Source organism: Misgurnus anguillicaudatus, chromosome 6 (assembly GCF_027580225.2).
Source record: "Misgurnus anguillicaudatus chromosome 6, ASM2758022v2, whole genome shotgun sequence".
NCBI lineage: Eukaryota > Metazoa > Chordata > Actinopteri > Cypriniformes > Cobitidae > Misgurnus > Misgurnus anguillicaudatus.
The window spans coordinates 25,687,273-25,714,030 of NC_073342.2; the positions used below are offsets into that span (position 1 = coordinate 25,687,273).

At 37.9% G+C, this 26,758-nt stretch overlaps 1 protein-coding gene across 4 annotated transcripts in view; it reads left to right on the plus strand.

Annotated features, from left to right (window-relative positions):
• Positions 1–26,758, plus strand: part of banp (BTG3 associated nuclear protein) — a 54,026-nt gene that overhangs the window by 4,001 nt on the left and 23,267 nt on the right. The window contains exons 2-11 of one of the 4 annotated variants that reach the window (XM_055192500.2): positions 984–1,065; positions 1,141–1,229; positions 1,340–1,539; positions 1,835–1,939; positions 2,124–2,293; positions 7,512–7,751; positions 9,384–9,545; positions 13,107–13,237; positions 16,839–16,910; positions 20,495–20,545. In XM_055192500.2, the coding sequence (XP_055048475.1) occupies positions 993–1,065; positions 1,141–1,229; positions 1,340–1,539; positions 1,835–1,939; positions 2,124–2,293; positions 7,512–7,751; positions 9,384–9,545; positions 13,107–13,237; positions 16,839–16,910; positions 20,495–20,545 (1,293 nt within the window). In that variant the 5' untranslated portion in view covers positions 984–992. The remainder of the gene's footprint in view (positions 1–983; positions 1,066–1,140; positions 1,230–1,339; positions 1,540–1,834; positions 1,940–2,123; positions 2,294–7,511; positions 7,752–9,383; positions 9,546–13,106; positions 13,238–16,838; positions 16,911–20,494; positions 20,546–26,758) is intronic. The other 3 variants (XM_055192502.2, XM_055192501.2, XM_055192504.2) reach the window with 3 other exon arrangements.

The following is a 26,758-nucleotide window of genomic DNA, read 5'->3' on the forward strand; positions in this document are numbered from 1 at the left end:
ACACCATAAAAATCTGCAAATATTTAACCTACTCACTGGTAAACAGAGTAACTAATTTTATAAGGTTGAGTGATAGTGACCAAAATATCATATCTATGTAATTTTGGGATGAAGGCTGATATATGATAAATATCTTCATATTTCCAGCAAGCTGGTTGGAAAGCTTACATCTGACCTCAGTGTACGTTTTATACACTTAAGTTGCTAAGAAGAAGGGTCATGTCAGATCATAGCAATATACACTCACCTAAAGGATTATTAGGAACACCTGTTCAATTTCTCATTTATGCAATTATCTAATCATCTGTGCAGGCTGTTGGTGGTGGTGTAATGGTGTAGGGGATGTTTTCTTGGCACACTTTAGGCCCTTTAGTGCCAATTGGGCATCGTTTAAATGCCACGGCCTACCTGAGCATTGTTTCTGACCATGTCCATCCCTTTATGACCACCATGTACTCATCCTCTGATGGCTACTTCCAGCAGGATAATGCACCATGTCACAAAGCTCGAATCATTTCAAATTGTTTTTTTTAACATGACAGTGAGTTCACTGTACTAAAATGGCATCTACAGTCACCAGATCTCAACCCAATAGAGCATCTTTGGAATGTGGTAGATCGGGACCTTTGTGCCCTGGATGTGCATCCCACAAATCTCCATCAACTGCAAGATGCTATCCTATCAATATGGGCCAACATTTCTAAAGAATGCTTTCAGCACCTCGTTTAATCAATGCCACGTAGAATTAAGGCCATTCTGAAGGTGAAACGGGGTCAAACACAGGATTAGTATGGTGTTCCTAATAATCCTTTAGGTGAGTGTAGATGATATTGTCTCATCCCTTATCCTGCTGCGAAAATAAATACTTCTATATTACTACTATATTGTACCATAATAAAGTGGGGGTTTTTTTTCAAATGAGAGAGCATCAAACTTTGGATATGACCAGCAGTTTGTTTAAAGACATCTTCATGAAATTTCAGGTTTAAAGGATGTCAGAGCAAGATTTGGTGGAGATTGTCCAGATTGCGGTGGCAGATTTGAATAACGAGGGTCACCAAACTGGTAGGTTTTGTGAAAAATGCACGAATGCACGGTTTTATTATTTCCTAACTTAAATATGTTTTCTAATTAAATTAGATGACCTGGACAATAATGTAGAAGCTGAACAACCTGAACAACCAGTGAGGAAGCGTGCAAGAATGGAGCGTAATCAAGAGTCTCTTAAAGTAGCGTTCATATTTGTTATCATTCAGTTCATGTGGTCCAGAATATAAATGGTCTATTATACTGAGTAGATTTCATATTTTTTTAATCCCTTCATCTTCTACATTTGCAGTCAATGCTGATATCAATAAGCCAGACTATCTGCCAGCGTCTTGACAACATGGAGGCTAAGCTGCAGGGCTTAGAGTCCACCTGTCGAAATTTGGTGGAGAAGGTAGACATAGTGGCAAGGTGCAACCAGGGAGCCATACAGGTACCAATGGTGGCCGGGTCCCCATTTGGAGCCACTCAGACTAGTGACAAAGTGCGCTGGTGAGCAATCAATTTTAATATTTTGTTATTTATCAAGTATATATCAAGCTCCATACCCTTAAGACTTTGTTTCTTCTGTGAAAAAAAAGGCATTGTTCACTTTCATTGCAGAGTTTTCCATACAATGAACGTGAATGGTGCCTGAGAGTGTCAGTCCCTGATATCTGCCTTTTGTCATCTTGTAATCTAGAAATGTTTTATTTTTTCCCACATATACCTTAAAGATTTGTTTACCTATTTATTGAAAGTGAGCTTACTATTAATGTAGACACTAACAGTTAGTTTTTGCTCTCAGCGTTGTTCCCCAGACGAACGTCATAGTGAGCGGCGAGAAGTCGAAGACTTTAAAAGAGGAGATTGCAGCACGCTCCTCAGACTCTTTGGAGAACCTGCTGAGCAAGTGAGTGATAATAGGACGATCATGTCACTTTAGGAGAATTTATTAATGTTCATGTAAACATGCAAAACTAAGGGCAAAGGGTAAGACAGAGAAATGGGATTGGGCCTTAATCTTAGTTCTGGCTCAGTATGCGATCTCCATGGCAAACCGTTTAATATAACGGGACTTTATTGTTTTGCTGCAGTACCGTTGGGAGAGGAAAACAGAAGACCATCGTGCTGAAGGTGCCGGTCCATGAAGAGATTCATGACGATCAGGAAAGTGGCTCTGAAACGAGTGATTCGGTGTCCAACAGTGGCCAACAGTCATCTCAGGGCACCAACAATGTGACGCTCATAACGCTTAACTCAGAGGGTAAGATTCACAAGAGTTGTTGTTTGTTTTAATGATACACAGTTAAAGTTAGTGGAAGTAAATATGGGAGTCAATTAACGATAAAGCTTTGTACTGAGTATGTAATCACAAGACACACCAAAACGATGCCAACAAATTAGCACAGAATGTAAGATCAGCTCGCGTTACGAATCATAGCCCAAACTTCCAATCGTGAAGCCAACACGGACGTGACTTACTATGCGTTCAAACCACCACCGGCGAGAGCGTCAAAGTGGTGGGAAGTCATTAATTATCAATGAGAGCCGGCAGCGAGCTCCGGCGATCAGCGGCGTGTCATGTACTGTGTGTCTATGGATTCACACCAGACGCAAGTTCAACGATTTGCACGAGTAGATTAATTCATACAAAGTCAATGCAAAGACGCGATCAGATGGTCCTCTCGTGGGGCGATGCGAATGATGCGATATTAGTGGCGCGATTGCCGCAAAAACACACACCAGTCGCCTCAAACGCGTCTTCGCCCAATTTGAAAATATTCAACTCGAGCAAAAAATCTGCGTGACACAAAGTTAAATCCTGCGAGTAATCTACAGCGAGTAGCGCGATGCCTCACATTTGGTGTGTATATAGCATGAGCGTCGAGGAGAGTTGAAATCAGCTCAAATTTATGGTAATGAGCTATGACACAGTTCGGCGGCAACCAATCGGAGAGGATTCCAGATAATGCATAATAATGCACACTTAGGGGCCAGTCACACCAAAAGCGCTTTTAACGCTTGCAAACGCAAGGCGCGGCGCACTGCCTTTTTTTAAAAAAGAGCAGTGCGACGCGGCTTTTCATATTGCTAAGCAACCACCGAGTCAGCTGTCTTGTCAATCAAATATTGAAGCGTGAGCGCTCTTTTGCTGTAACTGTCATATTAGCAGAAACTTTAAAAAGAGGACGCTTGCTCTGACCTTGTTTGAGGGTGAGAGGTGCACAAACACGCAGGAGAGAGTGAGCGAGTGGAGTCCGGTTCTTCAAAGCAACTGTAAACTTCCCTTACCACAACGTAAGGCCCGCCTCTCCCCTCATTCGATTGGACAATGGAAAGACTCGAATGACGTCGGGCGCTTCTCCGCTCTCAGCGCTCCTTCAAAAACGCGTGCGCGGCAGGCGGCAAAAAAACGCAAGGCGCTCGCCGCGCATAAACAGCGCGCAAACGCGTCCTGCCCATAGAATATCATTCAAAAAAGGCGCCTGCAACTGCCATAAACGCTTTTGGTGTGACTGGCCCCTAAAAATGCAATTCAGTGACTGGCCGGTAGAGACTGGCTCCAAAAGGGAGTCAGACCCCCATGTTAAAATGCCCAACTTTACAGCAAGGGGGGGTTGTAACTTATGTGTTTTAAATTATATTAACTCTTTCCTCACCAATGACAAGTTATTACGGCAACCAATATTTCCGCTTACCCAACTTACCAAAAACTAAGGGGGCGTGCACACCAAAACTTTTAAACGCGGCTGAAAACGCCTGCAGGACGCCGAATGCCAGCTGTTTTTCAGCTGAGTGCCAGCTTTCTGTAGCTGAGCGCTTTGGTAGCTGTGATATTTCAAGTGTGAGCCGGTTGGTTGCTGTGGTTATGTCCCGCCCCTCCTCCACTGTGATTGGACGGCCGTGTGAGAACTGACATTGACGAGCGGAGCTTTTCACCCAAAGTTGAATATTTTTCAACTCTTAGTGCCCAGTGCTAAGCGATTGAAAACACGCGCCGGCTGCAGACGTAAAGGCTTTGGTGTGGACGCCCCCTAAGGGTCAGATTTACTAACAGCTTGCGACAGCGCAAACTATAATTTTGGCGTTAAATAATGACGCAAAGTGGATAATTAGCACTAAAAAGGTGTGGTCTAGTTTTTTTTGCGACTGACCTTATTGCTTATGTATTTCTAGGAGTGTCCCTTTCCAAATTTTTTGGGAAGAGATTATTTAAATGATTAACACACAACGTCAATTACTAATGTTTGTGCGCGTGTTATTATGACTGGTATTTGCGGCATTATTTAACGATTAAAAAGCATGTCTTAAATTACTCTGTGCTTGAAATGACTGCATTTATTGCTAAAAATATTTGAGATAATTTTTTATATATTTAGCATTTTTCTTCATTCAAATTTGCTTGTGCGGTTAATAACGCATTTTTCTGTGGTGTGACAAACTGAGGACACATTTAATATCGGACTTTAAACCTGGAACGATCCTTTGAAGTAATTTCAACAGTATGCGAAAGGACACTTATTGTATGAGCGAATGGAAATCATTTGTTATGAATTTGGTACATCATGTCCTAAAAAAAAGAAAACTAATTGAAACAATTATTTATAGTCATATCTTCGAACACTCTTTGTACAAATATACTTAACTACTGCACAGTTTTTGTTGACAGATCATAATTTTTTAGTTATTTCGTTTAGTACAGTACTCCCGGACATTACAAAAAGTCGTGTCCCTGTGACCGACCCATGTGTTGCGTAAAGCGTCTGGCCGTCTGTGATTCAGGGATGTTTCCTTAGTCTGGATGAGGCCTGAGATTAAAGGCTTTGTTTTGGATTGCTTAACTTCTGCTTTTGCTTTTCTTATTTGTTGACTGAGTTGTTTTGGAGTGCCGTCTGGGTTAGCTCAGTTACTTCAAAGACGTTCCTCTGCAAAAATTCACCCATTGGCAGCTGTTTGTGATGATATTCAGTCATCAAATGACTACATTTGGTTTTTTAAAGGCTTTTTTGCTTTTGTTTTCCTTTGTTTTACTCATTTTCCCCTCGCTTTAATCTTGTCACCATTCCCTCATTTTTATGTAATGCATCTCTTCTTGCAGATCACATGTGCTTTGCAAATCCACCATATTTTCCAGTTAAGCATCTGTCAATCAAGCAGGGCTTTTTGGTCACATGTTTGTTTGTTAGCTCCGCCCCTACATCCTCAGAGCAACTATGATAAACTGTACAATAATCAACCACAAGGATATCAGCAACAAACAAATGACTTTCAGAAAGTACCATTTAAAATTCACCCCTAAAGGAAACAAAATAAGCCATCAATGTTTTTACCAAGACAACATTTCTTGCCAAATAAATGACATAATTTTGCTTGGGTGATCTCTGGTAATGTGCTATTGTAAAGTGCCGGTTGAATCACCATTCATGGCCATTAGGGGGCACTGTTGCATTTATTCTGAGTTTGTAGTAGTGGTTTTAATTTTAAAGTTTGTGGGGATTTTCAACAATTTTTAATTTAGCTGTTGACCAATATGGTAAGTTATTTGATATTTTTCATTAAAATCTGCATTCTAGATAAACCCGTGCATTTTAAAATACGTACACAGCACATCACATGATTTATATTTGTATATTCAATATACAGTATATTCAATTATATTTATATTCAAACTGCATTAAACCTAACCCACAGGTGTTAGATTTTGCAAATCCTTTGCATTTACATGATAAAATGTTATATATTTCCATATTTGACTGTACAACTATCCCTTTAATCTGGTTTCTAATGATTTGTAATATGGTTCACATCAGGTGATGGTTTTTCTGTGTAGGAGGCAAGTTATTTTATGGCAGGCAGCTCTGACTAACACCTCCAGCGTGTCTCGTTCGATTAATGAGACTGAAGGTTAGCAGACTTCTAAATCCAGATAGCTTTTGTCAGTATCTGAGTCATCAACCTTGGGATTTAGGTACTTTTTTGCCCTGCACTGCAAATGTTGCATATTGTGTTTAGGATAGTGTGACCGTCTGTAATGACTTTGCTAGATTAGAGCAAACTTTTTTGACCAGTTTATACCAAAATCGTAAATTAGCGTTATCAAGATAGCAAAGCCAAGTTTACCAAGTCAATTCAACAACGGGAGTGCGTTATATGTTGTGATCAAAAACTATAGAGATGCTCTGATACATCAGCCTATAAACTGTATCTGTATTTTGCACTATTGGACATCGGCAGATTATTTGAAAGTTTAGACTTTTTCCATGTTTAAGTGCTATAATTTAGTCCCCCAGTGCTTTTATCAACCTAGAAAATGTGATCAAGATCAACCCAGTAACTTAGTTTTGGCAAACCATTTTTCTGCAAGCATGTGGAAAAATTTTCATTTAAATTTGGTTCCCCTTGTGATGTCAGAAGGGGATAATACCACCTGTTAATCTGCACTATCCAACCAAAACACTGCCATTTAAATCCTTTGAAAGTTTGTGGGTCCTTGAAATCCTTTGAAAGTTTGTGAATCTGGGTGGAAAAATTCAAGGCCCTGGGAAGTTTTAAAAAATATACATACATAGCTACAGGTCATTGAAAGTGCTTGAATCTATTTTATGCAAAAAGTTTTCTGGGGGAAAAAATCCATATAATTCTCTGTGGAGTGTAGGATAAAATCATAAAAATTCTAGGCTTTTTAAGCACACGTGCAAAACTGTTCGCTTCAAATGTTTATATCTTCTGTATGCGAATGTTGATTCATTCCAAAATGCTTTTTTGCATAGTTGTGTTTGACACATAAAAACGTTTCGGGTTATGAATGTAATTGTTGTTCCCTGAGAAGGGAACGAGACGCTGCGTCTCTCTTGTCATACTTCCTGCGTCCCTGTAACGCCGTCTTTGGCAATATGTCAGATAGAGATATTCTTCCTGGCTCCCGCGTCACCCTGTCTTTGTCATTAAGCCTCACAATTGGTTAAATTTGATATACACATTCAGACACACTTACCCCTGGAGGTGTCCCCAAAGTGTCACCGCAGTGACGCAGCGCGAGTTCCCACGAACGGGAACTGTAACAATGTATCTTGAAAGGTAACATGATGTAACCTTGCTCTTATTTGAAATGTGTCTCCACATTTAGTCCTTAAATTTGAGGGTATTAGACCTGGAAAGTCCTTGAAAGGTGAATTTGGAGTTGTAAATGCATCCCAGATCATCCCCCGTTGAGCATGTAAACATGATAGCCTCACTGAGATCACTTCTTTATCATCAAGATAAAGAAAGTATCAAACCTTTGCCCTAAGATTTACTCAACAAAAGGTCACCAATTCGCCCAATGGAACAAATGCAGGAAAGCCAGTTATTGGCTTCAATTACCTTTCTTGTTTTTTTTTCTTATTTAGGTGAACCGATACATATGATAATAATTAATAAAACAATGACATAAAAGTATATTTCAACAAACTCTTACCTGTTTTCATCTGTCTCTTCTGTAGAGGACTTTCCAAATGGAACGTGGCTGGGTGACGAGAACAACCCGGAGATGCGCGTGCGCTGCCCGGTGTCTCACACGGACATGCTGCACATCACCACCAACTGCCGCACGGCGGAGAAGATGGCGCTGACGCTGCTGGACTACCTGTTTCACCGTGAGGTGCAAGCCGTCTCCAACCTCTCCGGGCAGGGCAAGCACGGCAAGAAGCAACTGGACCCTCTCATGATCTACGGCATTCGATGTGAGTCAGAAATGGAGTCTCTATCCATTGTTTTTGAAATTACAGAGAATGCATATTGTTAAAGGAATACGCCAAATTTTTTTGACTTAAGCTTATTCACCATATTCCCCAGAGTTAGATAAGTCCATACATACCCTTTTCATCTCCGTGCGTGCCGTAACTCTGTCTGACGCATCCACTGCTAGCCTAGCTTAGCACAAAGACTGGAAGTAAATGGCTCCAGCTAGCATACTGCTCCCAATAAGTGACAAAATAACGCCAATATTTTCCTATTTACATGTTTTGATTTGTATAGTCACAGCGTGTACAAATAACAAGGTCATATGAGACACAGCCATATTTTAACCGTATACATACTGGGAACTATATTCACATAAGCCAGTGCTTCTCAATTATTTTCTGTCACGCCCCCCCCTAGGAAGAGGTAAACATTTGGCCCCCCCCAACTCTCCGCCGCGACTGTAAATAGTATAATTTGTCTATAAAATTACACATTTGCAAAACATTGTATCCTTATTAACATTGAGAAAACACAAAAAGAAAACACAAAAAAAGAAATATCAATCAACTTACAACAAAGAATAACTTTATTAACATTGTTTGTTTTAGTCTGTAACAGAAAATACTTAAAATGCATAAATTTGCCTAAAATAAAAAATCAATCCTTATTTAAAGTATAATATTTTTGACCATTTGACACTGAAAAATTAAATATAATCAATAAATAATAATAAAAAAACAAGCGGCTAATCAGCAATTGGGGTGTAATGTCTTTATTTTCCCTGGGGTCTCGCGCGCCCCCCCTGGTGTTGCTTCGAGCCCCCCCTGGGGGTCCCGCCCCACTATTTGAGAAGCACTGACATAAGCCAAAGCACTGCTATTTGGGTGGAGTGATTTCAAATCACACATATAAATAGAAAAATGTTGCCGTTATTTTGTCACTTATTGGGAGCAGTATGCTAGCTGGAGCCATTTACTTCCAGTCTTTGTGCTAAGCTAGGCTAGCGGTGGGTGCATCAGACGTTACGGGACACACAGAAATAAATCAATGATCTGTAAGGTATTTTGAGCTGAAACTTCAGACACTTTCTAGCCACACCTGAGACTTATAAATAGTGGATATGCAACATCATCTCACCTACCTACTGACCAATCACACAGTTTGATTTATTTATATCATTATGATTCAGATCAATTCACTCCTCAGGTAGCTTAACTCAAGTTCAGCCCCATCCTTACCCTCACCAGACATATTTTTCCCACTTGACCTAATTAGAAATCTCTACCTCCTTTAATTCTTAGCAAATCTGTCCGATACATAAAGATCAATTCGTTCAGCATGCCATGTGTTCAGTGTCAATGAACAAATTTTTAAGCGTAATCTTCATTGAGAAAGGCTACGTGAGGTGTTGCACAAACAAGCCTTGCTGTTTGGCACACGAGACGGATTTCTTGCTAGATAATGAAGATGTTCGGTTGCGTCTTGGAGCTGTTTGTTTGTAGGATGTTTATTGTTTGCGGCATAGTTGCATGACTAAATGCTATTACGTCAGTGTTTCTGCCCATCCCTGTGACTGATTGTATCATCTGTGCTGTTTGTCTTTTTGTGTGCGTTCGTCCATGTGCAACCAGGTCAACTGTTTCACAAGTTCAGCATTACGGAGTCCGACTGGTACCGCATCAAGCAGAGCATCGACTCCAAGTGTCGCACCGCCTGGCGCCGAAAGCAGCGAGGACAGAGTCTGGCGGTTAAGAGTTTCTCGAGACGAAACACAGGATCGCAAAGCAGTTCAGGTATGGAGCCCTGCACCTGTGCCCATCGATTTGGCATCGTGGTTGTCATGATATCCAAAGTTTGGTTTTAAATACTTAGTTTCACATCCGTAATATTTTGCAATTCTTTATTATTTATGGTACCCGTTTGGATCCCACAACAAAAAGTAATATACTTTATCGCTGTATGCTATATTTAATATGCTATATTAAACACACTTTTGTTTTTAGAAATAAAATTTAAAGTCACAATGAAATCGAAATTAAAAACTTAATTTTTTTTGGAATTAAAAAAAATACTTTTATTTGTTAGCTTCATAATTTTTTTTAAACTCATGTGCCCTCATCATCAAAAACTCAAATCTCTTACCCTCTTCGATAGGTTTTACTTCCATCACGAGGAAAATGCTTAAGAAAAGATTGCAGCGATTAGCAACATTACCCAACTTCCAATGATGGACAAATTGAAGTCCCGCCCTACCTGTTTTTCTAATTTCAGAAGCCATTTCACTTGGATATACATTATGACGGGGAAAATAAGGCATTCGCTACTTCCATTTCATTGTGACTTTAATATATTTTTTACATTTAGTAAACACAGTAGTCTTTTCGAATGTTACTTTAACCATCGAGTAAACAATGGTAAACACAAAAAAAACATCATAAGTATACACTGCAAAAAATGATTTTCAAGAAAAAAAAATTCTTAGTATTTTTGTCTTGTTTTCCATAAAAATATCAAAAAATTCTTAAATTAAGATGCTTTTTCTTGATGAGCAAAACGACCCGAGAAAATATGTCTAGTTTTTAGACCTAAAATATCAAATTTAAGTGATTTTGTGCATAAAACAAGCAAAAAATCTGCCAATGGTGTAAGCAAAAAATCTTGAAAAATTTTCTTAAACACTAAATTCAAGAAAAATTCAAGAAAATTTTGCTTACCCCATTGGCAGATTTTTTTGCTTGTTTTTTGCACAAAATCACTTAAATTTGATATTTTTGGTCTAAAAACTAGACTTATTTAAGCATCTTAGTTTAAGAATGTTTAGATATTTTTTTACTGAAAACAAGACAAAAATACTAAGATTTTTTTTCTTGAAAATACTTTTTTTGCAGTGTAGAAATCATAAGCAGTTTTTTCTCTTTTTTAAGTTTTATTCACTTCAGCAATTCATCCACCTCGTCAATATATTGGTTATATCTACATATCTCTGGTGTGTTTAATATGTTTTTCCCAACATGTACCGGCCTCATTTTAAAGGGGCATTCCACTTTTTTGAAAATATGCTCATTTTCCAGCTCCCCTAGAGTTAAACATTTGCTTTTTACTGTTTTGGAATCCATTCAGCTGATCTCCGGGTCTGGAGGTACCACTTTTAGCATAGCTTAGCATAATCCATTGAATCTGATTAGACCATTAGCATTGCGCCTAAAAAAAATAACCAAAGACTTTTGATATTTTTCCTTTTTAAAACTTGACTCTTCTGTAGTTACTTCGTGTACTAAGACCGATGAAAAATTAAAAGTTGCGATTTTCTAGGCCGATATGGCTAGGAACTATACTCTCATTCTGTCATAATAATTAAGGACTTTGTTGCCGTAACATGACTGCAGGAGGCGCAATGATATTACGCACTGCTCGAAAATAGTCCACTGATATTGAAAGTTACTAAGGGGACTATTTTCGGCTGCTGCGTAATGTCATTGCTACAAGCTCCAAGAAAATATAGAAACGTATATATATTTTTAGCACGATGCTAATGGTCTAATCAGATTCAATGGATTATGCTAAGCTATGCTAAAAGTGGTACCGCCAGACCCAGAGATCGGCTGAATGGACTTCAAAACGGTAAAAATCAAATATTTAACTCTAGCGGAGCTGGAAATTGAGAATATTTTCAAAAAAAGTGAGTGTCCCTTTAAATTTAATGCAAAGTGTCTAAGACCCAGCTGGTTTGTGTTCCGTAGAGCAAATATAAACATATACTGTGGTTGAGCTTTACGTTGTATGTTAAAACACATTTTTCACAGCGTGTGTTAGTTTGACTCTGAATTAGCCATGTATATGCTCTGGATGTTATTTTAATTGCGCGTTCATTTGCGCAATGTGTACATTATATAAACGTGCACTTCGGTGTGTATATTTGGACACTTGTGTTTGTGTGGGAAAACGACACTTGATGTGTCCAACGTAACAGATGGTTCAAATCACAGGACAACGCCTCACTTCCTGTCCCTTCCTCACAGAGATACAAAGGTCTTCACCTCTGATCCGCCTCGGACTTACACAGAAATCCTGTGTTAGTCCACCACAATGGTCCATAGACTTACGATTGCCTCACCTCTTGTAGTTTTCTCTGTCCAGCTGGATTTGGCCATCCCTCGCGGTAGCTTAAACCGTTATTGGTTTACGAACGAGCCACCTGGCGCTTGGCCTTCTTTCAAAACCACAACCAGGGTGAGAGAAACATGTGGCTTGTAGCAAACAGAAAACAAGCTGATAAAGTGTTTGCATTAGAGAATACTTATTATTGATGCGTAGGAAGTAAAGAAAATAAACACAAATCACACACCCAAGATCGCTGCATGCTTTTATCATTTTTTGTAAAAAATGAATTGTGTCTTTATTTATGTATCGATACTTGAGCGGCCCAACAGTTTTCGTGAAACTTCACCTGAAAGTTTTGGATTTCCGAACAACGTAGCAAGTTTGTAAACATTTATTATGCAGTTCTCTTTGGTGCCACTAGAGGCGCTGACAAAAGTTGTACATTGTCCAACGAAATGTGTAATTGTTCTTAAACTGGAATGAGCATTTCATATTCATAAAATTGAACTTAGTTTTCGGCCGCAGGCAAGGGAAGACCACGTTGTGTCCGGTCATGTTCCATCTGGAAAAACTAACCGGGAAAAAAGTTAAAATATGACCCTGCCATTCAGAATAGCTTTTCACCATGATCTAAAATCACATTGACTTTGTAAATGAACACCGCAAAGTTTTGCCAGAGTGAACTTGGTGACCTTTAAATGCGAGCGTGTGTCTCAGTGTGTTTGTGTTGTTGTTGTAGTGTTAAGACTAAGGTTTACTACAGTTTTAGGGCACGAGAGTGTTGCTAGGTTAAGAGCCCTTGTTGTGTATTTTGAGACCATTTACGCTGTTTAAACAAGGTCTAATCTGGCAGATGCACTGGATGATGTCCAAGCACAGTCGGAAGGGATTTTCCTAAAGTTCAGAGTGTGTGTATGTGAACTTTTTTCTTGCTTTCCGTCTGTGAGAACTTTGTTTACTTTGTTCCTACTCTGCATTTGTTTGGGTTCGAATTTGTACGTATTCGCGCACATTCTTCGGCGCATGTGACCTGCGGTTGTCTAAGTGAGGTCGTTTGTCTGATAACGCCGAAATGTACGATTTGTCAATGACTGAGAACAGACTCGCTTAAGTGTGTGTGCGTGTGTGCTTTTGGCAGTTCCAGTTGAGGATCTGCTGTTATTGAAACCAGTTGTTTGACCCGGTTTCTCTCATTTCTGATTTGACCAACATAGTCGGCCCGGGTTATATACTTGTTTATCTTTGTGTTTAAGCAGATGGAGTCTCGGCTGCAGAGACGTCAGCTATCGAGACCTCTACTCAGCAGGCCTTGCATTACGCTTTGGCCGGTACGGCACAACAAGTACAGATCCACCGTATAGGAGAAGACGGACAAGTGCAAGTTGTGAGTATTGTTTCATCCATAAGACCAACAAACACAAACAGACACATATATATATAATTGACTATTACTTCTGTTCCTACTTACTCTCTAAAACCCAGAGTATAGTCTGTTTTTTTAAGTGTACACAAACGTACGCACACGGTCAAACACACAGCCTTGCAAAGTATAGTTTATTTGACTCATATGTGTACAGAGAAGTTTGACATTTGCGCAGTGCGACAAAATGCATTGCATCTCATGGGCTACATGCTACTTCCCCTGTAGGCGCATGCGCGACCTACGCGTCCAATGTACGCTGGCAGTGCAGATGACGAAAATTGCATCATGTGCACCCTACGCGCAGCCTCACGCGCACCCTACGCGCAGCCTCACGTGCACCCTACGCCTACCCTCACGTGCACCCTACGCCTACCCTCACGTGCACCCTACGCCTACCCTCACGTGCACCCTACGCGTAGCCTCACGTGCACCATGCCAAGGTCAAGAGTTGGATTTCCTGTAATACACACAAACAATCCACTTGAAATCGCTTTGAATAAAAGCATCTGCTAATTCACTAAGTGTAACAAACTCATTCACCTTTTTCCTCTTAGCTGCGCATTCAAACACATTCCAGCATCTCCTGATTTTTTACTTTGCAAGGTGGTCCGAGTTGGATTTATCACCCTGAACTTTGTGCATGCGCTCAGAGGAAGAGGTGATCCCTTGAAAGGATTTTTTTTGCACAGAATTTTCACTTTGTCCAATCCTGCGCTCTCTTTTGAGAACCTAAACATGATCTCTGACTTTCACAGCTGCATGAGGTCATCTCCACCCCCATGCGGACACACAACACGCTCCTCATCTAAAGCGTAATGGCATACGTTGTGACAACACAATCAAAACTCAGAATACACAATGTGCAATCTGAGGAGGAGTTTCTGGCACCGGCTGAGTTTAGAAATGCATCTGTCTTCTGTTGTTTGTGTAACATCTCTATGAACCGCACCATAGTAGTTGTCTAAGGACACAACTCGATGGTCAGCTTTGTGGAGCCCCTTTGGCCACTCCAACACTCCAATTTTCTTCACTTGCACGCAATTGATAATTTTATCCTGTCGAGTATGACAAACAATAACGCAGGGATTCAGGTCCTGAATGATAGTTTGAGTAACCTCCTTTTAAACTTTCCATAATTAGACTTTTTTCGTCTGTCGATAGTACGATATTTATGGAACAGCACCTGCTTGTGCATAATAAAGCCAAATATGTTAATTGTTTGGGAATACGTCGCAATAAATGTGATATACTTTGCTGTTTTTCCTCTGCAACACCGATTACCAAATAACATGGTTTGTTTAACTCTTATGTGTTGTTGGGGCCATTTTTGGCCATTTTGTGTGTGTGTGTGTTTTTGTCTTAATTTGGCCACAGCTTTTTCTGTGTTTCAGCAAATGGAATGATTTTTGGTGACAAATCTTATATTTACACATATTTTAAGAAAATGCTTTGAAATAAAAAAAAAACTCAACAATATAGCGTGGGCAAATTTACTACCAATTCATGTTGTTAGTGGCAAAAAAAGGTCACTAAATTAAACTTCTATAAAAATTTATCGGATTAATATATATATATTGCATAAATCTGTTACTCAACCTCAGTACTGATCAAAACTACCAAATGTTTACAAAAATTACATGATTTTAACTCTTTATTGCCAAGTTCATAAGTGATGTCACTGATTTTGGGGGAAAACACAAAATTACAGATTTTCAATTTAAAAAGGACTGTGGACTGGATTTTAAAAACATTGGCTTTGATGCATTTTTAGTTTTTGTGCAGCATCAGATTTCATTTTTTTCTCCCTCATTTATTGTTTGTGACCATTTTTGGCCCAATTGACTTCAATTATAACAACATTTTTTGATTGCAGAGCCATGACACCTTATTATCATGCATTCTTGATTCTTTGTGGTTTTTCCTTTTGCAAAGAGGTAAAATTTGTCATTTTTTACTGTTAATCATCATGTGGCACCATTAACCCTTTAGTAGACCTAGGCAAAAACAGAGCTTAATTTCTGGCTTGTACATTGAGTATAACAGCCCATTTTTTTGTGTGTGTGTGTGTTACATCACTTATGAACTTGGCAATTAAAGACTAGTTTTTGTAAACGTTTGGTAGTTTTGATCAGTACTGAGGTTGATTTAACAAATTTATGCCAAATTTTTTTATCTGATTCATTTTTTACAGCCGTTTAATTTAGTGGCACTTTTTGGCCACTAACAACACGACAGGGTAGTTAATTGGAACAATGCACAAGCGTTAAAAAAACTGAGATAAAGTGAGTGCTGAGATAAAAATATTGACCCAGGATTTACTTGTGATGTTTCCTTAATTCAAATTATTCTGTAATTTTACAAGAATTTTAAATCAAATCTGAATTCAGTTTTGAACCGGTGTAAACACTTGTTAAAAGTAGACTATAATGTTTAAATTGATGGGGACTGGGCACCCCAGAATTATACTTAATAGGAGTCATTTTACAAATCATATTTACTTTATTATTTGTTATGCGCTTGAATTACAATAATTGTCACATTTACAAACTAGCAGATATTTTTGGGTAGTTAGTGCATAGTTATAAATGTTGTTTTGAGTTCAAAATCAGTACAATTATGTAGTAAATGGAACCATATTAGATACATATCCGGCTTTAATGGTATCAAATTGCAATTATAGTTCATTACGAAATGAAAAATGAATGTGTACTTAATGTGTAATTTGAACCAGGAGTAAGACTTCTGGTCTATATTCATGGGACATTTAAGTGCTTTGAAGCTTTTTTTTACACTGCAGTCAAATCCAAATTGATTTAGCATTTATTGAAAATTATGGAAATGTATGTCAAACTGGGTTTGTTTTGTGCAAAATTATTGGTTGGCAATTTTTGGTTTGGTTATTATACGTACAGATTATACGGCATCAGGTTTGATGTGAAGATGTTTTAGAGATGCGGCCAACTTAGATGGGCAATAGTGAAAATTTAAAACATAATGATAAAATAAACAAAGGCATCATTAAAGTAACAGTCCTTTCCCCCAAATTGTTTATGTTTTTACATTTGGCTGTTGTTCTTCGCCAAAGCCACTTAAAGGGATAGTTCACCCTAAAATGAAAATTCTGTCATCATATACTCACCTTTTATGCTGTCCTAAATCTGTATGAGTTTCTTTATACTGTTGAACACAAAAGAAGATATTTTGAAAAATGTTTACAACCGAACATATGTGGGGCACCATTGACTTGCATAGTACTGTGAAAGTCAATGGTGCCCCATTCTTTAAAACATATTTCTTTGTCCCTAAGACATTTATATGTTTGGAACAACACGAGGGTGAGTAAATGATGACAGAATATAAATTTTTGGGTGAACTATCCCTTTAAGGCGAATTCAGACATTACATTACATTACATTACATGCTAGCAATGCCATCGCTAGCATCATGCTCTGCTATCTACAGATTATATCCTTATAAACATTGTCTACTGAAACAAGTACACATGTACATGCACAGACACATGTTAAAGCACTGGTAAAATATTATTATATTTTTTTTTTAGATTCCACAGGGACACCTCCACATCGCTCAGGTGCCTCAGGGGGAACAGGTGCAGATTACCCAGGACAGCGAGGTAATGGTCATTATTTATTTAGGTTCCCAGTTTCCCTTTATTCTGTCCTCTTTGACCTTTCCTCGACGCTCATCTTCTCTCTTCCAACGCTTTATATTTCTGTTTCCCTCCAGACGGGTTTGTTTTCATTACCGTGTAAATGTTAGTGATAGAAAGATTACTAGACACGCCACACACTGTCAGGTCTTTGATGATGCCAAGAGGATTTCTCCTGTAACTCCCAGTTTCAAACACTGGCATCCTGTTTTGTTTGGCCAGTCGAAAGCACATTAGAAGGGAATAATGTGAAACCCTGGAAAGCAGGCAGAAAGCACCCTATAGAAACACACTAGAAACCAGTTTTCTTAGTATTGAAAGATTTGACTAAAAAAACAATAATTCTGTCAGTTTACTCGCCTATATGTCATTGCAGACCTGTTGAATATGAGGTATTATTAATGTCTGTGTTCTTGAGGTCCAAAAAAAAAAAACCATCATAGTATTAGTCAAGTGAATTCAAATGTAATGCCCGATAGCCATAAGATAGCTTTATGTGAGGTACGTGTCAAAGTTTAACTCATTTCCGCCAGCCATTTTTTGAAAAGTTGCCCGTTAACATTTTTTGTGATTTTCGCAAAAAAAAAAATATTCTAAAAATATATAAACATACAAATATATCAAATGAAAGAACAGACCCTCTGCTTTCAAACAAACAAACAAAATAGCAAAAAAACCTGTTTCATCCTATCTATATTTTTTTCTCTGCTTATAAACTCTTAAATATGGGTATTTTTCTTTAAAAATACAAATTTCTTTTAGCAAAAAGCTGAAATAATTGCATTTTTGTGAAGGAATTTTGTTAGAGATCAGATTCAGAACGATTATCAAACATACACGGAATTTAAAATTAGTAAATAACGTTTTGGCTTCAGTTTTTTCATGCAATCCATCTAGTGGATAGCCACGGTATTGCAGATTAACATAAAAATTATTTATTTATCCAATTTTTTCTCTTAATGGCGGGGAAAGAGTTAAGTCAATTTTCAACATTGCATTCAAATCTCATTCAAGCTTCTGCACATTTTTGTCCAGACGTTTTTTATGTCAAACCTAATTTGAGAGTTGCGACAGGTGCTTTCTTTAGAGATAGATAGCTGGTCTTGTATGCTTACTCGTCTGTTTTTTTTTTGCCTGGATGACTTCTGGCATAAAAGGCTCAAATTTCTCTGATGAATTTGGTGTCGTATGAAGATCTCCATTAAACCACGCCACCTATTCATAATGAATCTTTTGAATTTTATTTGGCCGAGATAAATCTCTGAAGCACCTTGAGTGCACACTGTTCCAGGTTTAAACCGGAATATAAAAAGACATGCACAAATATGTAAACACTTTTGATCAAATCCATCCATCATTTTGAGAGACGAGGGAGGAAAGAGAGAATATGAATCTTCTAAAACTCATCTTTGCTTTTTTAAAGGGTCTTTGATGCTCATGTTTGGTACATTTTCAGTGATATTGTTTGTTTGTTTGAGTGCAGATCTTAGCAACAGTATGGTATTTCATCTAAGTGCCACTCACAGAGACCGTCTTTGTATTATATTTGGCTCCTCTCATCAAAACTATTTATCTGAGGGAATGTGAGATGAAAATAAGCCATTGTACGATTATTTCCTTTTTGTCCATAACTTTTGTCAGGTTTGTAGATTAGGGTCAGAGCTAAAGAATGTCTGAAGATTTTTTCACTGCAGTGCTGCTGTTTTATCCCTGTTGTGAAATGCTTAGAAATGGGTCTTTCACTCGAGTATTTTGGTAATCGAGTAATCAAAAGGTTTTTTGACGAGTACTTTACGAGAAATTCACTCCAAGGCAAAAAACGAAAATTACCACATAATTTACTCACTCTGAAGCTATCCGAGATACATATGTATCCGTATGTCCAAAATTTTAAAACACAAAACACATTTAGAGTTATTATAGAAAATGTCCTAGCTCTACCAAGCTTTATAACAGTTAGAAACGGATCTACTTCCTTCAAGTCCAAAGTATGTGCATCCATCCTTCACAAAAGTAATCCAAACGGCTTTAGAGGGATAAATACAGGCTTTCAAGGGTAACCAATGCGATTTTGTAAGAAATATATCCATATTTAAAACTTTACAAATGTAAAAGTAGTTGCCATTTTTGTCCGAACTGTTGCTTGAAGTGAACAATACAGGGCTTAAAACAAGGCTGTAGAGTGTGACATTTATGCATTATAATATAAAATTAGTCTGTGAATATATTTAACGAATTTACATTGTAGCACTTGTGTGATGGAGCCTTGCGCATGTGCGAGAAAATTTGGTGTTACCGCATACCAGTTGAGTTCGATACCCGAGTGCTGTTTTGTACACATCAAAAGCGAAATGAATATGCGCATCGTATTACTCGCTCTAGATTACTAACAAAACTACTTTTTTCATCAACTTTTTGCACGAATGAAAACAATACTAAAAACTTCACTGATTGACTTGTGCGATAACGCGTAATGCGAATTTCATGCTTGAGTTAAAATTTCAACTTGTGTGGAAGACACGATTGAGACGAGAATCGCACGTTGCCCAATTAGCATAATTTCAGTTGTCGTGAATTCACATCTATTCGCGTCTTCGCATTGACTTTGCATTTAACTTTCTCGCGCAAAAAAAACAGGCTTAATTCATTAATTTATTTCAGTGGTGGGCAATGATTAATCGCGATTAATCACAAACAAAATTAAAGTGTGTGTGTATTGTGTGTAATTATGTTGTATATTTAAATACACACCGATTTATGTATGTATTTAAGAAACATTTACGTGTGTATATTTATATATACATTATAGTGCTGGGCAAAGATTAATCGCGATTAATCGAATACAAAATACAAGTTAATTTTTGCATAATTTATGTGTGTGTGCTGTGTGTGTAATTATTATGTATATTTAAACATACTCACATACATATATACATTTCAGAACATGTTTATTTATATATAATTTTTTTAATGTATTTATATTATAGAATATATAAAATTATAAATAAATATATATATTCTATAATGAATGTGTGTGTATTTATATATACATAATAACTACACACAGCAAACACTTGTATGTTATGATAAAATCACTTTTATTTTGTATGCGATTAATCGCAATTAATATTTGCCCAGCACTAAAAATATTCTATTTTTTTTTAATATAATATTATAAATAAATTAAAACAATTGATATATAATAAAAAATTCTGAAATGTATACACGTATGTGTTTGTGTTTAAATATAAATAATAATTTCATAAAAACACACACATATATTATGCAAAAACTCACTTTTATTTTGTATGCGATTAATCGCGATTAATCTTTGCCTACCACCATTATTCATTTTCTTTCCAACTTTTAAATAGAGGTGTGTGTTCATTAGCAAAATTCTTTACCTAATGTGGTATCAAGAGGCATTTATTGTCTGGTTAGTAGTAAATACTAGTATTAGTGCTGACAACTGAAATTGTGGAATTGTGACTACTCTTTATGTACATCAGCTTTAGGAAATCAAACATATGTGTTTTTCTTTCTTGCAGGGCAACTTGCAGATCCACCAAGTGCATGTTGGTCAAGACGGACAGGTAAACGTACGTGCTCTGTAACATTTATCATTCAGTGTCCGTGTGAGTCTTTTTCCATCCTTTCTGACTGTCGTTGTGTTTTTCTTCTTCTGAACTGAGACTATAATGTTTGGGACAGCATGCACTTCCCGTTTCTCATCTCTTTTCCTGTCACATCACAGAGAAACTTCACATCAAACAGGGCTGGCAAGCAGCTCTTCCCAACACAAACATTTTCAAACACAACATTTTGGATTTATGTTCGTTATACTTTTCCTTTACTTACTTCGCCTGAGGGGCAGGTGCCACTTAAAGTGTTTGAGGTCGATACATAAAGTCTCACTTCTTTTACTCCAAACAGGCATTTTATTTCATTTCTCATTCTGTTTGATCACAGCTTTTTCGTGAAACATTTTACGCATCTGCTGTAAACATTCTTGCATTCAGTTTTCCTTTTTATGCACACACACACACACACACACACACACACATGACATACTATGATAATTGCTTTCATTTTAACAGTAGCAATGAGAAGATTTTGGCCATATATGAAGGCCAGATGGCTGTAGATATGAAGGTACCCATCAGAATGGCGAGCCAACGCTCCCACACAGCCGTATGTTGTGTGCATGTGGGTGAAGGATAGAAGAAGAGAATGTGATTAGCTTTGAGACAGTACTCAGATGATGATAGAGTATCCGGATGATAGTGCTGGATCTCTTCCACATCTCTCTCTCCATCAAGTCTTTATGCCCCGTCCAAAGATTTTTTAGTCTGGTCCCTCCTCTGTCTCCTCTCCTTTTATCTCCATGTGCTGTAGTTCATCTGTCTTGGACTCAACTCTGCCCTGTAAACAACCGGAGGTCTGTCCTCTATTCAGCCTCATTCAGGAGGTCTTTATATCAGCAGTATTCCTCAAGTCACATCAGAGTTTACAGTAGGGATACAGCAGATGTTGGTTATCCTTTTAAATAACGTTCATTTACAAACATATAACATTATACAATTCTTAACTCTTTAAGTTGCCAGCCAACGCCAGCATTTTTCATGATTTTCACAAAAGTTTAATGCCTTCCAGAAAATGTACTTCTTTAAATATATAAACATACAATATATCAAATGAAAAAAACAGACCTTTTGCTTTCAAACAAAGCCACCTGGTGGATAATAGCGGTATTGCGGATTGTCGGAAATACTCGTCATTGGCAGGGAAGTGTTTTCTCTTGATTGACGAGTTAACTCATCAATGGCGGGGAAAGAGTTTAAGGTGTTGTGTGTAAATTTTAAAAGATTTTTTTTTTAATGGAAATGCAGTATAATTTACATAACTATATTTTTGATGGTGTATATAGACCTTACATAATGAACGTTATGTTTTTATTACCTTAGAATGAGCAGTTTTTATCAAAATACATAACACTGCTGGTCCCCTTACATGGGAGATTGCCATTTTGCGCTATCATGTTTCTATAGTTACCGCTTTAGCAATAGATTGCATTTCGTCCCTACGTTGTCTCAGACGATGACATTTTTGTCCTGTGGCGTGCTACCGTAGCTTCTCTATGCATTTTCAAAAGGAGCGGTCAGCGGTAGACTGAGCCTTTAGTTGCAATTCGCAATCTCATCACTAGAAGTCGCTAAAATCTACACAATGCAACTTTAACAGCAAATATCAAGTTCATATTCATATTAGGGATGTGCATGTGTCATTTTTTCATTTCGATTATTCCATAGGTCTGAAAAACGAGTACTTGATTAACTGGGAGCGGGGTAATCAAAGGGGCGGGGTGTACGCGTCATGGTCAAAATACAATATTTTTATAAAAAACTCAATTTTGAAGAAACTATGACAGAAAAATTAACACATACTAGATTTTTGATGAATTAAATGTTTTTAATAGAAACCTCTAACAGGAATAGCTGCGTGATGAAGAGAAACTAAAGGGTTAATAAACACAAACAGAAGCGATTTCTATATGACGCACTCTACATAATATTAAGCCTTATATACAACATAAATGTATTATACAACGTGCATCTATATGCACAAAAAATGCCGTTCACATTATAACGATAACTATAACTATAAAAAAGATAGTTTTAAAAATCTTTTTATATTAAAGAGAATAGCGGAGATCACATCACAACTATAACGACAAAGATACATTGAACGATATTGTTGGGATCACTATCTGGGCAATTTTTTTCTAACCTGCTGAACGATAAATCATTTATGAATGCCGCGCGCCTGAGCGCTTATCGTTATAGTCAATGTTATATTTATCGTTATAATGTTAACCTCAGTGATGTGCGGATCATCGGGGTTGCCGCGGCCGGTGCGAGTCCGCTTAGGAAGCTTTTGAATCATGCATGGTACTGATGTCAGCTTAAATTGACGTCAAACACGCACCCACTCTTCACTACCACAGGCACTTGTAATGTTAACCAGATATCCAAATGCCGCCCTAACAACAAAAATAAATAAATAAAAACACACATGGTCATCGTTTTCGTGATCGATCATCAATGCCACATTCGAGTACTCTGTCAATCGATTACTCGCGCACATTCCTTTTTCATATATATATTTGAGTTACATCCATGTTGACGATAAAGAAATTTTAGGTACTTTTTTAAACAAATGTAAACAAAATAAAGCGTAAATAATACAGACCTTTTCGTTGTGTTTTGCGCTTTAAATCATAGATGTTATTGTAACTTGTATGAAATAGAGCATGTAGGTTTGAAGGATAAATAATAATGACAGTTAATGGTTTTTTATTTTGGTGAACTACTCTAAATCTGTTTTAGTAAAGGTTTTGTTTGGTTAAGTAGAAATGACTTACTGCATCCCGAACCCATCTGCACTCCCTGTGCTATCAAGAAAAAGAGCCTGTGATTTATATATAAGCCTTACAGTATATATTTCACCTCCCTTCTAAAGTCGACATGCACAGTCAGCACATGAACGTCATCCTTAAAGAGTGTTAACTGTACATCTAGTCAGTCAAAAGGACTCTTGCTCTTATCTATTAAAGGGCTGCTCCTCTCTGATGCCCCGTGTTTGCTGTTCATCAGTGTCAAAAGATAAAGGATGAAAACAGAATAATGAAAGCGAAAGGATATGTAATGTTTTGTGGTTGGTACCACATACAGTCTTGCTTCAAGAAGCTTCCTTCATTTCTTTAACTGAAGGTTTATCTCTATTATGCGTTGTACTGATTTCAACCATCTTCCCAATCTGACTTTTTTTATCTGGGACGTAAAGCTGGTCTTGAACCAGGAACCACTGACTTCAGTGGCCAGGGGCAGGATAATGTCCTTACCACAAAATGTTTTGAGAACAACAGCAACTTAGTCTGGCTAGACTGACGGAAAACAAAACGAATTGCGCCAATTATAATCAGCGAAGCTACATTGTCTATATCCAACATCGGTTCATGTTTCTTCAAGCTTAAGCAGTCTGTCAGTTTGAAACCTGTCCGGGATCCTCTTGTTCACATATCCTTCCAGCGGATATTGCAAAGGTTTCTTGCTCTTCATGGAGCAAAAGTCCTTTATTAATTTTGCCTTCCACTAGGGGACGTTGCACAGCTGTGCACCAATTTGGGGTTCGTGTTTTTGCCGTTCCTCACTTGGCCGCTTTTGCGGTAGGTAGAAAGTAGGGATTTAGGAAGGGAGGATGATTTGGCCCCTGTTGGGTAAGTCCAGGTGCATTGCTGGATTTTCAGAATGCGAAGCCCCTTAGGTGCTGAATTATCCAGGATCTTTCTGCTAACACAATAAATACGTGTACGGGAGCTGTGGCTTTATCTCTGTAGTTACTGAGCTTGGCTGTTGTTGAAAAGCGCAGTCCACCTTGTAGATTTATCAGGCCATTACAGATCTATAGTGACTGTGTTTGGGGCATCATAAATTTAAAGCTGTCTTATAATGGAAAACTGATTTACCTAGGCATATATTATTAAAGAGCACCTATTTCATTGCTAAAACAACATTATTTTGTGTATTTGTTATATTTGTGTGGTTTATGGCTAAAAAAACACATTACTTTCCACATACAGTATACATTTTTGTAGCTCCAGATTGCACTCTCTTCCTGAATCACACAGATTTTAAAAGCTTTGTGTCCCTGATTGGCCAGCTAATCTGTACGTTGTGATTGGATTGAATACCTCTGACGTCAGCCGGAAATGTGACGCTCATTACCATGTTTGAACGATTCTGTGATAATGCAATGCTAACCCCGGATTTCCACCAACTTTGGAGCGGCTGCAGATGCGTTACGGCTCCGCCATCCGCCAATACCCACCAGTTTTCGTATTTGTTGCAGAGCGGCTGCATGCTGAAATGTGACGAGGACCCATTAGTTCTGTCTCCGCCCATTTTGACGTTGAATTATGAGGTTTTTACAAACCAGCCCAGATCACAACACGAGATCTTGCAAATTCAGGTATGATCACGCAATATAGTCATGGCTCCACCCTGCGGAGCTGTCCGGCATCCGGAAAAAATAGAAGCTCTGCGTATTTGTTCCGGAGGGCTGCAGATTCGGAACGCAGTCAGTGGAAATACACACATGGACTTGAATGGAAACCGATTGACTCCACCGCCGTTTCGCAGCAGATCCGCAGCCGTTCCGCAGTCGTTGGAAATCAGGGTTAACAGAAGTTAACTTACAGGCTGAGTACGAAGCAAGAGGAATTATGATAATGTTGGTATTGTCTACAATATCAATCCCAGGATGTATACTGTTGCCTACAATCCGTGTGTTTATTGTAGTCCAAGAAAAGAGATTTATGTTGGAGACGATAACTCGCATAATCATTTACTTTGGGGTTTGTACCTTTAGCATATCGTTAACATGTACTAATACACACTTACACACCAAAGGAAAGTAAGAACGTGAATCAGACAATAGGTGCTCTTTAATAATGCATGCAAAAGACCGCTGGAAAACAGGCCAATCTCAACATAACACCAACTGTGACGCTACAGTCGTGATGTACGCCCCAACATTAAACTACACATTGTTATAATGCTAAAAACAAAGTTGTGACTGTTGAGTTAGCACCTATATGTTAGTTAGTGCTGTATGCTTAAATTTCGGCCGAAGTTTTCCTATTGACGTTACTTAAGACTAAGTTGAAAAACCCAAATAATCTTACCACTTAGAACGTCCATTTCCAGTCTCCAAACAATTGTTTATTCCTCAAAATTTGTATTTTTCATCTGATACAGGCTTAAAGATATAAGATCTGTTTGCTTTGAGAGCTACCAGCCACTGAATACAGCCAATCAGAGCAGAGCTCAACATTAATATTCATGACCCTTTCAAATAAGAGTATACATTTCATCCTAGTGTAAAAATTTGTAATTTTTGCACTTCAATAAAGCAACATACCTTCTGTGTAGTTATTAAAGGGACAGTAAATAGGATTTACCCCCATCTAGTTGTGAAATTGTATTTAACATTTAAACGAATAGTGCTCTCTAGCGCCTCGCTTTTCCAAATGCGTGTTGCAATTACGGTAGCTATTACGTAATCACTTATGATCTCCTTGTCGGTTTCAGCTGGTTCACGTATTCTGAATGAAAACGCATTGGTAGGCTAGTGCTTTTTGTCCCTCTCTGCTATTATAGTTTATCAGTATGGTGGAACGACATGGAAGCCTCTTTGGACTTACCCGTTCAATGGAAGTAAAAAGAAGAAATTCGAAGCTTACAAAGAAAAGTCAGATCACTGGCAAAGGTCATTTGACACCAATGAGGACATATTTATGAATAAAGACATTGATTTTGATTAATAAAACACTTAAAACCCTACTTACTGTCCCTTTAAAGACATATTATTTCAATGCATTCTTTGGCACATTTATTGTTATATCTAACATGGACATTGTCACACTTGTGAACCCAAATAGGTGGTAGATTATTCACAGAGTAATGAAAAGGATTTGCAGACCAAAACACCAAAAAATGTTAGTGGAAAATGTGTGTAGACTGTTTGAAATTTCCATTTGTCCAAAAGTAATCATTTCGCGGAACCAAAGCAAATACAAAACATTTGCTGAATACAGTCGCTTGTGAGCCATGTAAAATTTGGCGAAACCAAAAAGTTCTTTGGATGCACTCATGGTAACCTCTGAAATTTTGTAAACATGACATTGTTTCCTGGCAGATTGATAAAGAAGACGTTTCCAAAAAAAACAACGTTCTGATAATCGCAGTCTTGAC